Source organism: Rhamphochromis sp. 'chilingali' (assembly GCF_963969265.1).
Source record: "Rhamphochromis sp. 'chilingali' genome assembly, chromosome: 12".
Taxonomy (NCBI): domain Eukaryota; kingdom Metazoa; phylum Chordata; class Actinopteri; order Cichliformes; family Cichlidae; genus Rhamphochromis; species Rhamphochromis sp. 'chilingali'.
In genome coordinates, this window is record NC_137939.1 from 195,635 (window position 1) to 216,194 (window position 20,560).

At 41.3% G+C, this 20,560-nt stretch overlaps 1 protein-coding gene across 3 annotated transcripts in view; it reads left to right on the forward strand.

Moving 5' to 3' along the window:
* Positions 1–3,787: 3,787 nt before the first annotated feature.
* Positions 3,788–20,560, forward strand: part of LOC308407521 (cyclin-dependent kinase 17-like) — a 43,487-nt gene continuing 26,714 nt past the window's right edge. The window contains exons 1-3 of one of the 3 annotated variants that reach the window (XM_080899201.1): positions 3,788–4,209; positions 9,302–9,462; positions 13,544–13,708. In XM_080899201.1, coding sequence (XP_080755327.1) covers positions 9,333–9,462; positions 13,544–13,708 — 295 coding nt within the window. In that variant the 5' untranslated portion in view covers positions 3,788–4,209; positions 9,302–9,332. Of the gene's footprint in view, positions 4,327–9,301; positions 9,463–13,543; positions 13,709–20,560 lie in introns of all 3 variants that reach the window. The other 2 variants (XM_080899202.1, XM_080899203.1) reach the window with 2 other exon arrangements.

The window sequence follows — 20,560 nt, forward strand, 5'->3', positions numbered from 1 at the left end:
GGGCATATTGGGGCCCGATGAATGTAAAAACAAAGAATTACCAGATTTTTTTTTTTACCTTATTTTTGTTTTTAAGAAAAATGAGAGCCACAAATGACAATATTCATTTAAAATTTTGATAACAGTAGCAGTATAATGTCCTCGTAAGTGGATATCAGGCCCATGTAGAGCAGAATTGAGTATTTTGGTCTAAATAACCCAAAATGTGATGTCCACATATGTGGACCGCAGGTCCTAGGAGGTTAAAGAGTGACTGCAGTAATTTTGTTAAGTTTAATACTGCCCCGTTTACGTTTTATTACCCTAAAAGCTGTAAAATGTTAATATGTAGTAGTCAAATCAGCATTCTGGGAGAAAACAAAGTGTTCCCTCTAAAGTGTATCTGAAGTAAGCTAAAATTTACTCTTCAGGTTATTTGTGTCAAACTCCTGGTAAAGTGTCTTGCTAAACAACAACCACATTTGTTGGACAGTTATTTTAAGATAAGAGATAAGATAAGATAGAACTTTATTAATCCCTCGGGTGGGTTCCTCTGGGAAATTCGACTTCCAAAAAAAGCACAGCAACGACCAAAGTTACAGTTACAGAACTGTTATATATATATATATATACACACACACACACACACACACACATATATAAATACAGAGACAAATATAAATAAAATATACAAAGGGGATAAATAGAATAAATAGGAATAAAAAATAAAAAAAATAAAAAATAAAAAAAGCATTATCTAACTTTGCTTTAATTTAAATTATTACTGGAACATAACTACAATTATATTAATAACCAGATGCATTATTCAAAGTCAAAAACTGCTTAAAAAGTTTTATAACTTTTTCCCCAAACAGTATTTTAATAATCATTCCTCCCATTTTGCTTCTAACATTTTTCATTATATGAAATTCATAGATTTGATTCCATCGATTTTTGAGTATTACTCGTCTATTCTATAATGTCTATAATGTCAGAGGGATGCAGCAGTCTCAAAATTGCAAAGCTCCTGAAGCGTGATCATCGAACAATAAAGCGTTTTATTCAAAATAGTCAACAGGGTCGCAAGAAGCGTGTGGAAAAACCAAGGCGCAAAATAACTGCCCATGAACTGAGAAAAGTCAAGCGTGCAGCTGCCAAGATGCCACTTGCCACCAGTTTGGCCATATTTCAGAGCTGCAACATCACTGGAGTGCCCAAAAGCACAAGGTGTGCAATACTCAGAGACATGGCCAAGGTAAGAAAGGCTGAAAGACGACCACCACTGAACAAGACACACAAGCTGAAACGTCAAGACTGGACCAAGAAATATCTCAAGACTGGTTTTTCTAAGGTTTTATGGACTGATGAAATGAGAGTGAGTCTTGATGGGCCAGATGGATGGGCCCGTGGCTGGATTGGTAAAGGGCAGAGAGCTCCAGTCCGACGCCAGCAAGGTGGAGGTGGAGTACTGGTTTGGGCTGGTATCATCAAAGATGAGCTTGTGGGGCCTTTTCGGGTTGAGGATGGAGTCAAGCTCAACTCCCAGTCCTACTGCCAGTTTCTGGAAGACACCTTCTTCAAGCAGTGGTACAGGAAGAAGTCTGCATCCTTCAAGAAAAACATGATTTTCATGCAGGACAATGCTCCATCACACGCGTCCAAGTACTCCACAGCGTGGCTGCAAGAAAGGGTATAAAAGAAGAAAAACTAATGACATGGCCTCCTTGTTCACCTGATCTGAACCCCATTGAGAACCTGTGGTCCATCATCAAATGTGAGATTGAGTACACCTCTCTGAACAGTGTCTGGGAGGCTGTGGTTGCTGCTGCACGCAATGTTGATGGTGAACAGATCAAAACACTGACAGAATCCATGGATGGCAGGCTTTTGAGTGTCCTTGCAAAGAAAGGTGGCTATATTGGTCGCTGATTTGTTTTTGTTTTGTTTTTGAATGTCAGAAATGTATATTTGTGAATGTGGAGATGTTATATTGGTGTCACTGGTAAAAATAAATAATTGAAATGGGTATATATTTGTTTTTTGTTAAGTTGCCTAATAATTATGCACAGTAATAGTCACCTGCACACACAGATACCCCCCTAAAATAACTCAAACTAAAAACAAACTAAAAACTACTTCCAAAAACATTCAGCTTTGATATTAATGAGTTTTTTGGGTTCATTGAGAACATGGTTGTTGTTCAATAATAACATTATTCCTCAAAAATACAACTTGCCTAATAATTCTGCACTCCCTGTACAGTTTTTCGAATGTATAGCTATCATTTCTGTTTAATAAAAAAAAAAATCATCATATGATGATGTGGGGCTAATGAGATTGTACTCTTCTGTCTGCTCAAGAGTGTTTTGTAATTTGATAAGCAATGCAGACATTTATTGTATTATGCTGTAAAATTTGTTAAGTTTATTTAAGAGTGGTGAGCCTGAGATGGTTTGGATATGTCTAGAGGAGGGAGAGTGGATTTGTTGGGCAAAGAATGTTGAAGATGGAGCTGCCAGGCAGGAGGAAGAGGAAGACCTTTGTGGATGCAGTGAAAGAGGGCATGCAGAGGTGTGACAGACTAGGATGCTAGTGATAGAGTGAGAAGGAGGCAGATGATATGTTTTGGGGACCCCTAAAGGGAGCAGCTGGAAAATAAAAGGAAGATGGTTGTTATGTGAGAACATATTTATTATAAAGTGTAAAATATGTAACTGCCATTTACGTCTGCTCTATTGTTTGTGGCATTTTCTTATGGCAGATGAATTTAATGGATAGAGTGTGTATGGTTTGGAAATGTACAGGGAGCATTTCATGTGTCTTTGTTGATGTTAATAAGAAAACATTTCTATGGCATATCTGGAATTATTTTACTTGATCGTTATTATGATTTGTGTACTTTCGTTTTTTTAATGCTTCCTACATTCATACTCAAATGTGTTTATTATTTAATTTTATTTAAAAATATATGCTTACTGTAGTTGCTTATCTTATTGCAATAAGTTGCGCAGAGTTTAGGCAATGTTCTGGTGCAGTTTTAGAAGCCAGACACAATGTTTTTCTCCTTCTATGCGTGCTAAGTGTACAGGGACTACTTTAAACAGTCCCTGCAGAATTTGTCTTATACGTGAATGCAGGCTTCTGCTTCTTGCTTTAGCCACGTGGTGGCGATGAAGTTCAGCAGGCAGAGTTATCCCCATCAACTGTTTGCTGTGTCATCTATGATTTCCCACGCATTTGGTGGGGAATCCAGGTGATCCCCTCTAAAAACAAAGGGATCACCTGTAATAACGTATTGTTTTTTTAATGATTGTCTTCAAAAACATGCGAAGCTGTTCAAGTATGTTCTAAAGTAGCCACGTTACAAGGAGAACAAAGCTGATAATGTTAATAAGGTCATTACTGCATGTAACGGGGCTTTTAAGGAGTGTAATTAAACTCATCCACACCAGCACAAATAACAAACAAACCAAAAAACCAAAAAATAAAAAATCCCTGCCGAATAAAATCAGTCTTAATTTAGCCTTCGCGATTATGGATCTTCGGGAGTGTTTGTTTGATGCTGGCAAGCGAAACTTGGCAGTAATTCCTTGATGTGGATGCCAACTATGCAGGGGTGGATCATTCTGCTGAATTTCCATAATATCTATGCATTATTCACTAGGAATTTTCTCTGAGGTGCATATTTAGATGGGAATGGGGTTTGGATAATGAAAGCTAATTTCCCCGGTGACGGTGCTACCCCGAATTAATCTATCTGACCTCCCCCTTTTTCCTGAGAAAGACACTGTTAAGAGTTGGTGGTTTTGGGGGTGGATGTTGAAAGGCTCCGATACGCACACGTTCACAGTGTATCTCACACACGCACATCCCTTGCGTTGTTTTCCGGGATCACGCCACTGCTTCCACTTGGGATCTACACAGCAGCAGCAGCAGCAGCAGCGACATGGCTGATCATCACCGGACGGGACGGTGCAGTTTGTGAGCGAAAGTTAACGCGAAAAATGAAATACAGCGGACCAGCTATGTAGTCATCCAAGCGACCGGACACTGCGACACACCGTACGGCGCTCCGATGCAAATTATTTGAAGGATTGGAGGCGATCTGGTGTATTTTTTTTTGCAGCAAAGTAGTTGGAGGAACTTGTCGCAGTGGCTTCATCCCAACGTGCTGCCTGGATTACCATACAGAAGTGGAACAATAGTCTCCTGCAGCAGAAACACTAGCAGGTCAGTGGCAGCGGTTCCCGTTTGTTTGTTTATATTCGGTCGTGTCGTCGTTCTGGCTGTGTTATAATAACCAGCATCGATACCCAACCACGGGTGTCCGATCACCTGACGTTCCAGGTAGGCTTATTTTTCGAGTCGTTAAACAAAGATGCCGTTTATAAGTTGGCGTGACCGGGGTCAGATTGCGCGTCTGTGTGGAAGTGCTGTAGACAGATCACTGCAGAAAACTGAATCGCAGTAGCAGATAAAGCCGATAAATGGCGACACGGGCACCAAAGTCCAATCCAAATTTAAGTCCCTTGGGCAATAGAGCCTAAAGTGTGAAACCATTTCGGCGCCCTACGCCGTTCAAATAGAAACTTAAAGGTCAGGATAGCGTCAAAGATGACCCCAGCCCCCCTTTCCTTTGAGTTTCTGAGCTTGCTTGGCGGATGTTTAACTTTTCTTTGCCCTGCTGGATTCTCCTCCTACCGGATACTCGCGTCAGGAAAACACGGGGAGAGAGGAACTGGCCGAAAGTGTAAAAGGCCTGGAAGGTGGAGGAATCTCCCAGCCAGGCCCGAGCCGGAGCGCCACCGTGTATGTTTGGTGTGTTTGCTGTACGTGGTGCTGTGTGGGGGCTGCTTTGTGCTGTTCACTTGTGTGCGCCCTGCCCGCAGTCACGTCGAGACTGTACGGGATATCTCGCCCGTATATGTGACAGTCCAGAGAGAGTGTGCTGCGGTCCTGCAGTGCTGTCGATAACCTCGTGGATGTTCGCCATAAACCCACACCGCACACGCTGAACAATTAACGTCACTGGCGAACGCAGGGCTCCACATTATTTCCTTAAAGTGTGCTGGGAGTATCACTGTGCGCTAAATAATTTATGGACATCTCAAAGTGGGAAGTCCAGATTGAACACTGCGCGCATCCGTTACTTCTGTTGCCCTTGCAATGCACCCCGAATAAAATAAAATGACACTAATAATCCACGAACAGTAATAATGCGTGATGATCTTGAATATGTATTTTAATTTGTGGTCATGAGTTCCTGACCCTTCTACTCTTCCTTTTTCTTTGGCAAAGAGCTCTTTATTTCAAAGTGGGGATGTATTGCCAGGAAATCACTTCGTTACACAGTAGGAAGAATTTTCTTGAATGTTGTTCATTTTTATAATCGAATAAGGTAGTTTATATTCAGAACAGTGTATTCTTGTTATTATTACTATTATTGTTGTTGTTGTTGTTGTTACATAATGATAACGTTTTGGATGGAAAGTTATTCAGTAGTTAAACTGTGCCAACTTTCCATAGATGACAGTATTGTAATGTAGTGTTCTCCCAATGTTCCCAAATGAGCTTTTCGGATCTACTTCTGTGTATAGGCCTGCATCTATGTTATTGTACCATGATGTTATCATAATATTGTTATGTCTGAAGAGATAAGTAAGATTAAAAGTTATATATTTGCCATTTATGTATCTAAAGTCCCTTTGTATTAATATCGTGATAATGATAACAGTCACACTGCAAAGGCTGAAATGAACATGTACTAATCTTTCTGTACTTTCTCTGATCCTCATGAGCCAGATCTGCCAACAATCATACAGTCACACTTTCTTCTCCTCTCATGGCACACAATGACATTCTAGATCTTTTGCTCAGTCTTTTCCAATATGTTTTATTTGTTATTTTGTTGTGCTTGTTCATTCAACTTCTTTCCATATATTATTCTCTTAATCTGTCTCCGGAGATTCAGATTTAGTGATGGGATGCAGACAAGAAGCCCTTGGGTTTATAATGAGAAGGGACTATTGTCTGGGTGGATGTGTGTCGGATTCTGTAGTTGGGCAGATTTGTGCGTTACTCATGCATCCCCAGGCTGCTGTGCAAAAGCAATGTTGTGGCATTGGAGTGGCACTGAGTGCCTGTTCCACTCTGCCACATTGCATGTGTGTGCATGCATGCGTATGATTCATGTCTCATTGAATTTCAGAGTAACGCTTGTTTATTTCTAATGAAAAGAAAAAGAAAAATAGGTGCTGGATGTAAGACAATATGGCTGAAGAAAATGGAGACCATGGTCACACAAACAGCTGAAATACTCTGTGTGTGTGCATGTGTGTTTTATGAATGCATCGGACAGCTTGTGTGTATATTACACATTCATTGTGCAGGCATCGGCCCCGTGGTCCATTCATTACTTTTCCTCTGAAGAAGTCATAATTGGCATAATCCTAGAGCCAAGTTGGATGAATGATGCTCCGTTATGCTCTCATCCCAAGAAGTTTGGCAGGAAGTTTCTGAAGCTGACACTGGCATGTTTGGGTGTCAGTACTGAGAGATGCGAATTTTGAATTATCAGCTTCTTTTTTTTTTTGCCTCTTTCTCTCTCGCTTTTCCTTTTCTCTTTACCTCATAGACAGAAACTGCGGTTCCAGTCTGGGCCTGTAACCTAGCAACCCAAATGGTGTGTCTTGAATAAATCAGACTGTTCCTCTTCTTTCCTCCTCAGGAGTCTTTTAGTTCACCTCCAGGCTACAATATCCATGCAACCACCCCACACATGCATGTGAAAGCACAGTGTGGTAGAAAGTCAGAGGTTTTATCTTTTTCCTGCTTTATATCAATTACTCCGTTGACCTTTGATCTCTTGTGTTGTTTTATTACACAGCCCTTCTTAATGCATATGAGTTTATGCTCTGTATTGCTTTCAGAGCTAAAACACCAGTGCTTGTTATGCTTTTGAATGTCCTAGAGAATGAGTGTAGCCTTTGTCATCTGGAGTGCGTCCCTCCATTAAGTGGGAGTTATGCATAGCAGAGTTATTTGTGGTTTGCCAGGTGTCCGTCTGCACATGCTGCAGCATGGAGCCACATGTCCTATCTCATTCACTGATGGGGCTCTGCCAACTTCGTCACACTCGCAGCTCCATCTGCATCACACAAGACTCAAAATTGAGTGCACAGTCAATTTGATTCTTGACCATCACTGTTGCACTTAAACGCTCCGGAACATCTGAACACATCTTATATTGTCATTAAGAATAAAATGTGGTATAGCCTTAGCTTCATAGTTTTATTAAACAAAGCTCATCAAGTGGAAAAAAAATCTGTCTGTCTTGAATTTCCTGAAAAAACATCTTTAAAAATAACAAACCTTACAATTTAAGGAGGATTAAGTAAGCTATATTTCCATAAAATGAAATATTTATAATGAATGCTATGTGTTTATTTTGTATAACAGTCTATTAGAGACCCTTATTTTGTTCTATGATAAAACTGGAAATCTTAAGTTGCTATACATACAGAGATACCCAGAAGTGCTTCTCTGTATGACCCACTGGATGCTGAGATTTGTGTTACTGTCCATGCTAATTCAACCCAGATAAGAGGAAGACTGGGGAATTGGTTATTGTTGTGTGCCTGTTTGTCTGTGTCTATGTCTATGTGTGTGTGCTTGCCTGGATACCAGCAATATCTGTCTGTCTTAATGATAACACTGGCATTTATTTATCTGGGTAATAGGCAGAAAATTATATCTCAAGTGTTTCCCCCTAATATGACTCATTTATTCCTGAAAATTTATGGATAGTCACTCCAAGGTTACGTGAGGAGAACCCAATCTTCTTGTCCAAGCAGCCACCTTCTCTAATGAAGTCTGGGAAAGCATGCAAATGAGGATTCGGGGGGGGGGGGGGGATTTATTGCATACTAATAATCCATGTAGCGCATAATACAAAATAAACAAGTTACTTTCCTTTTTCTCTGTTTTTTCCCTTCTTTGGCTTGTTTTTTTATCTTCAAAGAAAAGCTTGCAGCTAAGGTGTAAACGACATCTAACTACAGTAATCTCATGTAAACTGGCAGAGGCAATGTTGTGAGCAATAGATATTGTCCTAAGCACATCTTCTGGTGAAAAAAGGCCAGTTGTCCCCAGCGCTAATGTTTGAATTCCCTCTGAGCACTAGTTGTCTCTAATAGGCCTGAAAAACGTAGAGCCTGAAAGGATGAATGGCTTTTGTTGAGGCCTCCAAAGTTGGACACAAAGAGAAAGGCAGTGGGTGCAGTGTGTATTTGCCCATGTCGCTGTGTGAGTGTGTGTCTGCGCACTTCTGCGTGCCAGCTCACAAGCCCTTATGGGTTTGATAGAAGGAGCAGGAAGTGGAAGGGAGACAGGAATACTCTGCCATAGCTGTGCCTACCTTCAGGCCATTAAGGCAGAGAGTAGAAGACATAACAAACTGACTTCCATACACAGAACTCCACACATGCAAAGGCACAGTACTGTACATACACTCATGAAATAGAAATGTCTACTGAGAGGCGCCCTAAACAATATATATATTTGAAAGCTCACTGAGGTTTACAAAGAGGTATACAAGCACAAATACACACAGTGTGGCTGTACCACTGAATACATAGAGCAAGTTGCTGTAAAAACACTATGTCCCTTTGTCCACATTTATTTTAAGGATGGGATACTTCTGTCCTGCAGATGCATAGACACTGTGCCTTATTTACAACTAACTTTCCACCAGTTTAGTTATCATATGAACAGCAGGCTAAAATGGAATATTGAAGGATTTGCTGTAGATGTGTCGATGCGTCGTATGATAATACTTTAGACTGCAGTTCATACGCAATTAATTCATTGCATGTAGTTTATGGACCACCCAGTGAAATGCTTGTCAATCACAGCTCATCTGGGAAAGCTGCTCTGGTCTGAAACCTCCGGGAAGTTGCATTGTCAGCAGTTTGGTTTTATTTTCTGTACTTTTTTTGTTTGTACATTTCTTTTTCTCTCTTTTTCTACCCCTCCGTGGGTTTTCTTCATCTCATTCTTTGTCTTTTATTCTGCAATGTTTGCTCTTGGGATACATAACAATGAGGACACAGGCTGTATGAGCAAACAGAATTTCTGGGAGCTTAACGAAATGCAGAAAATGCGCACGGGTTGCACTGCAATAGTTTACCTGCACAGTGATAGAATAACAGGGTAGCATGGATGTGGTGGTTGCCGATGGTGATAATGACAGCTCTGAACATGTTGCAGGTAGTGCTTTTGATTATATAATTATAATGAAGGTGGTGCTTTTCTTCCCCCTCAGGCCTGAGGGCCCCAGTGGTGTGACTGAAAAGATGGACAGGATGAAGATCATCAAGCGGAGGCTGTCCATGTCTCTACGCAGTGCTCGGCCCGTTGATGACTCTCTGTCCGAACTTGCAGAACAGATGGCCTTGGATGAGGCATCCACAGCCAGGGACAATGGTGAGAGATGTGAACGAGTGCCCTCACACATGTACATGCAAACACATTAGCAAGCATTGGCACTCAGACATACAGTATGTGCACAGAGACCTACAGTTAAATTAACAGCCAAAGTTAAAATTTTTGTGACTGAAACGTAGTGTGTTTGTGATGCTCAACTACACTACACTGTGTGCACCTACATACAGTGGGGCAAAAAAGTATTTAGTCAGCCACCGATTGTGCAAGTTCCCCCACCTAAAATGATGACAGAGGTCAGTAATTTGCTCCAGAGGTACACTTCAACTGTGAGAGACAGAATGTGAAAAAAAAAATCCATGAATCCACATGGTAGGATTTGTAAAGAATTTATTCGTAAATTAGGGTGGAAAATAAGTATTTGGTCACCTCAAACAAGGAAAATCTCTGGCTCTCACAGACCTGTAACGTCTTCTGTAAGAAGCTTTTCTGTCCCCCACTCGTTACCTGTATGAATGGCACCTGTTTGAACTCATCATCTGTATAAAAGACACCTGTCCACAGCCTCAAACAGTCAGACTCCAAACTCCGCCATGGCCAAGACCAAAGAGCTTTCGAAGGACACCAGGAAAAGTATTGTAGACCTGCACCAGACTGGGACGAGTGAATCTACAATAGGCAAGCAGCTTGGTGTGAAAACATCAACTGTGGGAGCAATCATCAGAAAATGGAAGACATACAAGACCACTGATAATCTCCCTCGATCTGGGGCTCCACGCAAGATCTCATCCCGTGGGGTCAAAATGATCATGAGAACGGTGAGCAAAGATCCCAGAACCACACGGGGGGACCTGGTGAATGACCTGCAGAGAGCTGGGACCAAAGTAACAAAGGTCACCATCAGTAACACACTACAACGGCAGGGAATCAAATCCCGCAGTGCCAGACGTGTTCCGCTGCTGAAGCCAGTGCATGTCCAGGCCCGTCTGAAGTTTGCCAGAGAGCACATGGATGATACAGCAGAGGATTGGGAGAATGTCATGTGGTCAGATGAAACCAAAGTAGAACTTTTTGGTATAAACTCAACTCGTCGTGTTTGGAGGAAGAAGAATACTGAGTTGCATCCCAAGAACACCATACCTACTGTGAAGCATGGGGGTGGAAACATCATGCTATGGGGCTGTTTTTCTGCCAAGGGGACAGGACGACTGATCCGTGTTAAGGACAGAATGAATGGGGCCATGTGTCGTGAGATTTGGAGCCAAAACCTCCTTCCATCAGTGAGAACTTTGAAGATGAAACGAGGCTGGGTCTTCCAACATGACAATGATCCAAAACATACCGCCCGGGCAACAAAGGAGTGGCTCCGTAAGAAGCATTTGAAAGTCCTGGAGTGGCCTAGCCAGTCTCCAGACCTCAACCCAATAGAAAATCTGTGGCGGGAGTTGAAAGTCCGTGCTGCTCGGCGACAGCCCCAAAACATCACTGCTCTCGAGAAGATCTGCATGGAGGAATGGGCCAAAATACCAGCTACTGTGTGTGCAAACCTGGTAAAGACCTATAGTAAACGTTTGACCTCTGTTATTGCCAACAAAGGTTATGTTACAAAGTATTGAGTTGTATTTTTGTTATTGACCAAATACTTATTTTCCACCCTGATTTACCAATAAATTCTTTACAAATCCTACCATGTGGATTCATGGATTTTTTTTTCACATTCTGTCTCTCACAGTTGAAGTGTACCTCTGGTGCAAATTACTGACCTCTGTCATCATTTTAGGTGGGGGAACTTGCACAATCGGTGGCTGACTAAATACTTTTTTGCCCCACTGTATATACTGGAATTACAGTAACACAGTGTATAGTAGAAGAAACAGACAAACAGCTTATACTGTTCTTATGATAAAGAATAGATGTGTCATCTCCATAACCCTTGTAGGAGTTGCAGAGTCTGACTCCAGCATCTGTTATGCAGATTTTCTTTTCATGCAACTGCAGTTATTAAAGGACACCTGCTCTTGTTTTGCAACATTTCAAGACATTACGACTTCATTTAGAGCTTTTATTCAGTACAAGAAGACCAAGCAATAACTAAATGATGGTGTAGGTGGAGAGGGTTAAAGCAAAGGTCCTTTATGATGGATGAAGGTCATACAGAATTAAGGGAGCAGATCTTTCACTTTTCCTCACTTTATGTCATTCATTTACACTGATGCCCTCTCAGAAATAACACATTTCTTAATGCAAATATCTCATAAACTGTATGTGCCTGTTTAAATGTGTGTTTGTCACTTTTTTTCATGTCCACTACTCTCATAAAGTCATACAGACATGCAAATGCTACACAGAAGCATATTCATGGTAGCTTCATCTGCTTCTATAACCCACTGAAGCCATCCATGTTAACCATCATCATCTTTACCACAATCTTCATCACAATTAACCTAACAATTCAGTTAACCACTCAGTCATCAAGACTGAATGGCAGTGTACACTGGGAATGTGTGGGAATTCCCAAATCTGTCAGAACTCAGACACACTGTTTGATTCTTCATGTTTTCACATAAGAGATAGAAAATGTCTTTGCTTCTAGAAGAAAGTCTGAAAAACAGTGTCATCCTAAGACACTCTGGGTGCCATCTGCTGGGCATCGTCCGTGACTGCAGGTCCCACTTGGGAAGAATCAGAGACCTCGCACCCAGGCACTATCTTTGTATGTGTTTGTCAGAACATAGGGAGAAAGGAGGGTGTCTCAGCTTTGGCAGATGGTTTTTGTGTCAAACAAAACAACAAAGCTTAAGTGTTCAAATATAGCTGTGTTCTGTTGGCTGCTTGGCAAGGAGCGATGATGCTTGCTTGTTGCTGTCACTACAGCTCCTGGGCTGCAGCATCTATAGCTCTACCCCATTCATTTTTGCTTACTGGCTTCTTTCTCCTTTTCATTCTATTTTTACATCCCTTGCTTTTGTTTTGATAGCTAAACCGATGTCATTTCCAAAGAGTCCAGCTAGCAAGTGAGAGAAGGAGTGGAATGGAGCTAGTGATGAGGAGAGACATTAAACTTTAACCAACTGCTCTACATTACTATCTCCTTCTGTCCTTTTCCCTTGCTGTATCCTCCCCTTCTCCCCCTGGGTGCACAGCATCTCTCTATATAAGTCAAACTGTACAAAAGAGTGGTAGAAAATACTTCTCACATTTTTCTTGCTAATGAGAAGCAATGTCAAGGCTCGTGTTCACTGCAGTTCCTTTCTGTCAGTGTATTACTGGACCAGTTAGCTTGTTTTGCTTAAGTAAAACGGAGAAAAAAGAAACTCGGCTGGTGAATTTACCTTTGCTTGGTGATTTGAGTGAAATTTGAAGAGCAATTTGAAGAGAATTATGTCGTGTGGGCCTCCACCCACACTCTACTAACAGAATTCAATAATTACACATTAATCTGTGTGAAAGAAAGCTGACAGTACATGTATGCTGCGTGTAAACGTCCTTAGTTTAGGTGCTTTGCTTTGGAAAAACTCAAGGAGTTTTTGACCTTTAGGTGTTCATTTTCCAAACACAGACAACCAAAAATCTCTTGTAGCCCTTACATCAATGATTATTATTACTCCCATAGCTCGGTGACCTGTCTGCTACAGTGTGTCTGCAAGTTTTATGTGTGCATGTCTGCATTTCTTTCTGCTGCTACTTCACTGTGAGTTCTATGAGTCAACAGATTTTCCACGATGCATGCCTTATGCCTCGTACACTTTCTATTTTCATTTCTGTTTCCGTGCTACAGCGGCTCCTCACATAATTACAGAATGATTACAGCATGATTACAGGAGCTGTGTGCATTTCCAGCCTTTTATCTCTTACTACTACATATTGTACTGTTCCTACATGTTCTGCTACCTTTCTGTGCCTGTCTGTGTGTGACTTTGTGTCATCTTTTTTCTCTTCTTCTCTCATTCCATTTTACAATTCCTGTCATCTTTTTCTCTATTTCACTGTTTTCTTCCTCTCGCCTGAACCCCTTTCTCTTTTCTTTGATCAACCTCTTTCCCTTCTGAGTTTTCTGTTCTCTTTTGCATCCACTGTGGGACTCTCTTTCTCCTTGGCTGTCTGTCTTCATTGTGAATCTCAGAGCCCATGGTGGTGTGCTCTGTACACCCTCCCGCCTCCCATAGCGCTCCCTCCTTCCTGCGTCAATATGCTGGTCATCTGGGCCGCACCGCCCTGCGCAGAGAGCCAGGTGGGGGGCTAGAACGAGACAGAGCCTTCCTGAGCCTGCACAGGACTGGATCTCTGGGTACACACACACACACACACACACACACACACACACACACACACACACACACACACGGAAACCTGTAAGTAAACAAAGAAACATACAAAAGGTGCTGAATATTCATGATTATTCATATTTTATGCTGCTCTGTATGCCACTATAGGCATTTAATTGAATTGCTGACACTGCTGTACAGAGTGCCGTTCATTTTCTTATATTTTGATTCCAAGGAGCGTGACTGTCTTGTAATTTTGAAGTGATCATGAGCGCTAGCTCTCCAGGCTTTTTGGAGGTTTTTAAAATTTTCTTTGCGCATTGGCTGCTTTTTCATTCGTTTATAGCCCAGTCCTTGACCGTGTTCAGAGGAACGGTTTCCTTGTTTCTTTTTTTTCCCTTTTTGGTCTGTTGAGCTATTTAACACTAACACTATACCTGCCTTTTCAAGGAAAAATGCACCAAACTCAAGGATGAACCATTATCGTATCTACAGATAACAGAAATCTTAGCAAAGTTCCAGTTTTAAATTGATAGTAAGCTTTGTTATTAGTAGCCTGTCACAAAAAATATTCACATTTCTTTAGTTGAATCTATAAAAAAATACCAAATATCACAGTTTGACAGGGATAAAATAGTTTTTTTGCACTAGCAAAGAGCTATTTACCCTAAACCTGGCATATTTCAGCATGGTGTGCAGTGTGTCCTTAAAAAAATTTAGGAAACTGGAAAATGAGCCTGCATCAGATTGTCAACCTGTCCGAGGTGTACCCTGCCCCTTGCTCTTTGTTAGCTGGGATGACTAAACTCATAGATTTATGGACACAGAAGAGTACCATCAGATTTAGATTCACAGATGCAATACCATCTCGAAAGCATCTGAATCGCACACACATGCACGTGCACAACATACTAACGGTTTGTGAAGACTTAAAGAAACAAGAAAAATTTGGAAAAGGGGTTCACATTAAAACTCATAAGATCTGTACACACTCTGTTCTGCCTTACATAATGTATCTTCACTTACGTTTGCATCTGTTTCCCGTTTTCCTAGCAAAATATAAAGAAATGAGGGGTGGCTAAATACTTTTGCATAGCACTGTATAAAGTACTTATTATACCAACTGGCTTTTACAGTTACATCATAAGTTCATGTTCAATGATGCACCTGTGTAAAATGATCAGATAACCACAGTGAACATTGCTGCTTTGACAAGTCAGTTTCCTCATTGTTTTCAGTGTCATTCAGTCATGTGTTTTCTGTGTGTTTGATCCTTTTTTGCATGTGAGTGTTGTGAGCATGTGCTTTGTGTACAAGATGCATCTGAGTGTGAACAATATAGAACTTTGTGAAAGAGAACTAGGAAGTAATAAGGGACACCGTGTTCGTGCTTCAATATCGACTGCTTTAAAGATTTAGAAAAAAGAAAGCAAATAAAACACAAATGATACGAAGAGCAAACCGACCAGACAGCTGCCCTGGAAGGCACCAGAAGCATATGCACCTTTTTACCACAACTTCATTAGAAACATTATAACATTCAGTTGTGCATTTGGGTTTGTAAAATTGATTAACTTTATCTACTTTTGCAAAAATGTAGTTAATGCTGAGGTCATATTTAGCAATACAGATGATCCACTAGGATTCTTGTTGCAGCTGTATAATATATAAACCTTGACCCGCACAAAACATCAGGCCAGAGTAATACTGCCACCCTTTGAAATAGTCACGTACTGAACTCGTGTCAGTTTTGCTTCCTATAGGCGAGGCGTGTGTGTGTGAGTGTGTGTGTACATGCGTGTGTGTGTGTGTGTGTGTGTGTGTGTGTGTGTGTGTGTGTGTGTGTGTGTGTGAGTGTAAAACAGTGTTTACCGAAACAACTTTTCTATCCTGGCAACACTTACTATGAGGGTGGAGGGATAAAACTCTAATGACCTTAATCCAACATTTACAAACACGCACATATAACACATGCTCACAGCACTCACATGCAATTACTTTTTCCTTCTCTCTACATTATGTAATGTGGTCTGTGGCTATATAGATCCCAGTAATCTCATTTCCCACTGTGGCAGAACGGCTTATATCAGGAGCAGTAGGGCAGAATGTACCGAAGAAAAGAAAGTCTGGGATGGATGGAAAGAAAAGATGAGGATGATCATGCCGGAGATGGGTTTCGAATGAGATAAAGCTTAACAAACTGTGATTTATGAGAGAATGAGAGGTAGAAATGATAAAAGCGTGAGGAGGAATGGTAGGGTTTTTCACATCAGCTCCTTCAGGAGTCACATCAGACTTGTGTTGTGAATACCCTGCGAGATGGAGATAGACCGCAACGAGACTCCTTGCATTCACTGAGCTTTAGATGAAGGGAACTTGACTTATAACAGCAGCTTATGGTTTGTTGTAATCCTGTGAGCTGGGAATATGATAACTAGACAATGCTTGAATAAAACTAAAACAATCCTAATGAAAAAACAGATACTGCAACATAGGGGAGGGTTGATAATGTACTATTGCATGGTGCCGTACTTGTATAATAATAATGCTGCTTATTTCCCAATTTGAATATACTGATACTATATTTTTAAAGCTTATATGTCGACATTGACGATATTGTTAAGATAACAGTGCTTTTTTAAAATAGAAACAAACCAAATGTTTCATTTCATTATGAGATTCAGGGATATTTTACATATTTAAAAAAAGCTATCAGTGTTTTCTGGTAGAAAAACTATGCATTGGTTTGTTGACCATCTTACCTTCTTGAGCCCACAAGTTGTTGATCTGGCAGTGACTTCATTGTAGGAAATCCACGGGTGCCACTGAGTGTACAGAAGCTCCTAAAAGGACATAGACTTGACTCAGCCTAGAAAGAAGGCTACTCTATTATTTAGGTCTTGATAAGGTATAGTTTAAAATGTTGAGAGGCACTGCGTGTGTCTGTGCGTGTCTGTGTGTGTGTTTCCCACTAGTTGGTCTCGCTGACTCACTGTGTGCCACTCAGCAGTCAGAGCACGTTGCAGCCTTTAATAGAGTGACATGATGATGCAATCTCTTGTTCCTGCGCTAAAGAGATTACCCACCCTTTCACTTTTTCCCTCTGTGTTTGTCCAACTTGCGTTGTATCAGTTTAATTTAATACACTTTTAATTTGTGTAAATGGGCTGTGGGGTTATATGTGTTTGGCCAGGAGTCTGAGTCCAAAAGGTATTGCAGATTTGTGATATCTGTTGTTATCTGGGCCAACACCCACTCCCAGCACACTGTACTTACAGTCAGGAAAGATGAGCAATGCAGTTTCAGTGTTACTTCTCACCACTACCTCATCTTTTTGTCTTCCTCTCTCTGTCACGCTCTCTCTCTGTCTCTCGCTCGCTCTAATTGTAGTTACATGGTTGGGGATTAGCTGGTCCTCCCGTCTGTTTTTACTGCTGTGCTAAAAGCTGCCTGCTTTTCTCAAAACCTGTCTCAGGCTGCTGTTTTTCAGTACTGTCAAAGAAGTCTCCTCTTGTTCCTTTCCCCCCCTTTGTATTTTCTCTTTCCCTCTGCACACATCAAAATACTGTATTTAACCTCCAAATAAGACCAGAATGGTGCAAAAGATAAAAGCTGGCACCTTGTTAAGACCACCCTTATCTCCACCCATACCACGAGAGACCGCGTTGTCTGTGCCAGGGATTTAATGTAATGCATTAATGCTGTATTAATTGCTGTAGTCCTCTGCCTCACTGCATACATGCTCAGCCATCCATTTGCTCACTCCCGGATTGGTTTTAGGAAGAACAATGGAGTGGACTCCTTTTATGTAGTCGGTCTCATAAGCTTTTTATGTGTGTTAGGGTGACTTGCTGTTTGAGAATCTTATGGCTGAGCGAAGGAAGATGTTACTAATGAATGCATGTATTTTTCAGAGCTGCATATATGGGGTGGGGGTAGGGTGTGGGGTTGAGATGTAGCCGGCCAGCATAAACAGAGCTGGTAGCTTACAGTAGGCTCTTTGGTCTTAGTAATTGAATAATGAGATTCCTTAGATGAAGATAAAAGGTTTAGAGGTAATTACTGCAGTCTAAATTCTCCCACCCTGCAGCCTTGAGTGCGCGTCTCTATGTATGCCTGTTCCTGAGGGATGTTGTATGCACTTTGATTTTTACTGTGTTATTTGTCTGGAGGCACATCGTAATATTTATGATTTAAAAAGGAGGTGAAAACAATGCAGAAGCTTAAATGTAGTCAAGAAAATGTAGTTTAAGACAAGGTGGACAAATAAAGTGACAGTAACAGAGACCTGGAGGGAAGTAAAAAGCTTTGTGGAGGTGGCTGCAAAGCAAAACAGAAATCTTCCATGTATACAAGCTGCACTTGTGAATCTAATAAGGCGGGGAAACAGTGATGGCTGGAGGGTTGAGAGCTTTTGTTCTTGATGTTTTGAGCAGCTCATCACAGTACATCGATACCTGTCTGTTAATTTTCTGTAGATGACCTTTACTCTGTACTTAATGATCCCAAATAAGTCACTTTGAATAAGGTAACCTATCCAGATTAAAAAATGCTTTCAGAGCGTGTTAAGAATACGGTATCTCAAAGATCCCAAGATGTTTACAGAGTCTAAAACAATTACAAAGTTTGTTTAAGTCTTTTTAAGCCCATCATTATTGACATGTAGGGTGTGTGAGGCTCTCCACATGAGTGTGTTTGGTTAACTAAGGCTTAGAAGACAAGCCTATCACTGGCCTTGAGGGAGAGGTAGGGTTTTATTTTGCAGTAGTCAAAAATAGGCTTTTGAAGTGTGATGGCAAAACGATGGCATTTAACACCTTATCATGCTGACATTTTGGATGCAGTCATGTTCTCTAAACACTTTTCTAATGTTAGGTGTCATGGGTGTAAGCAAGGTTTTAGAATGTGGTAGGAACTGGAAGACTAAGTCCTACCAATATCCACCGACTGTTGCCTCTAGCAATAATTTGAATCAGAGACAGCATATACAACTGTTTTTATTCGTAATTGTTAACAGGTCTCGTTCTCTGCTATGAATCCCACCTCAGATGCCCAATATTGTTCCACCGTTTTTTTGCGAACACGTGAGAGGCTGTAGGGTTAGGTTTATGCGCAAAGATGCTGAGCAAATTGTATCCTCTACCAATTTAGGACGTATTGGTACTGTGCTCTTCAGAGAGTTAATTATATTTCAAGTATTGGTTGAAATAGGAACATTGTCTCTGGACATTTTTGAGCAATTTTCATTTGAAGTGGTAAATTTCATATCCCAAGTCAGGTCTGATTACGAGCATGCTGCTGTTCAACAAGGTTGTGCAACATGAATTTGTCCCTTGTATGAGAGGTCATTGGGGACTTGTACTATAACAGCATCTTTTGAAAGAGGATATTCAGCAGTAATGACCAGGAGTATGTTGCGTCCCAGCATGCTGTCATGTGCCAGGACAGGACGTGGTGTTTTGGTCAAGAGGACATTCTTGCAACTTAAACAAACTTCAACAAAATGACAATCAGGTTTAAGGAGGAGAGCCAGCATGTATCGCAGAGCTACAAGTGCTACGTAAATGGGATTCTCAGGAATTCATCTAAAAACAGCCTTTGCACTAAACGATTTCTGCGGGGTAGACCTTTTGATCGTACCACATAAATGTAACAAATATCAACCCAATGATCCCTCAGCTTGAAGAAAAAATTACTTAATCAGCTCCTAATGCTTTTAGTTCTGTTTCTTAATATTATTTTGAACTTGCTGTTAGTTTGTATAGATGTAATTGTCTGTTTGCTCTCCAGGTAATAGCCAATAGTCAGCATCATGTGAGTTGTATTTGTAACAGTTACTCTGTGTGCAGTGGGATGTGCAGGAAAGAGCGCGTGCTTGCTGTGTCCTGTGTTTCATGTCAATATAGAAGGGACTGAGGCAGAAAGGGGAGAGCGGAGAGAATGCCATAGGCATCACTCTGAAGCCTAAGGATTTCATTTTTCTACACTAGAGAGCGATAAGCATGAGGAGGGAGGGTGGGGAGCACGAGAAAGAGGTGGTGAACAAGATGGAGTGCAAGAAAGAGGCCGATCAGGCAGAAAATGTCATCGGCTCGTGAATAGAAAAAGAGGATGACTGTACTGATATTCAACACCATCTCTGGACCCAGACAGTGATAGCAAGAAATCGGGAGGGAGAGATAAAGACAGATGGAGGGGGGAGAGAGATGGAGATTTCTATCATGTGAGAGGGAGGGGAGTAATAGCAAGGTGAAGGGAGGGAGCAGGAGCACTGACAACACTGATAGCGGCGCCAGAGGCAAGGAGGGACTGAACAGGAGAGGGAGTGGAAAGAAGGAGAGCAGCACAACAGCCTGAATAGAGTGCTGTGTTGAATAACAGTTGAAGGAGGACAAAGAGAAGAGATCTGCCACAGACGCAGAAAAACATCAGCAAAAAGAAGAAAAATGAACGCAAATGAAGAAGTCACAAAGGACAGAAGCAAAGGGAAGGTCTGGCTGTGTTTTCCTTGCTAGGAGCTGCAAGTTAAGTGCGTTGTGAGTCCTTGCACACAGTCCTTGTTTGCGGGCTTGTGTCCGGACGAAGGCAGATGATGACAGAACACCTGTTATTCTGAGATGGCAGATTGTAACAGTTTCTAGCTTGCACGTGTTGGACCGTCTCTGCAGCATTTTGCATACCTGCACAGTGTTTGACCTTCCTTAGTCAGCACGCAGAGAGCGACTGCAGAGAGGAAAAAGAAAGGAGAGGGAGGAGAGAAGGAACATCTGCTAAGAAAAACACACAGGAAGAGGGAGAGTGTGTTAAAGTGGAGTAGCAGCCGAGGGAGTTGTTGGATTTTGATTAGTGTGCCTGTGCAGTCTGCACAATTCCTA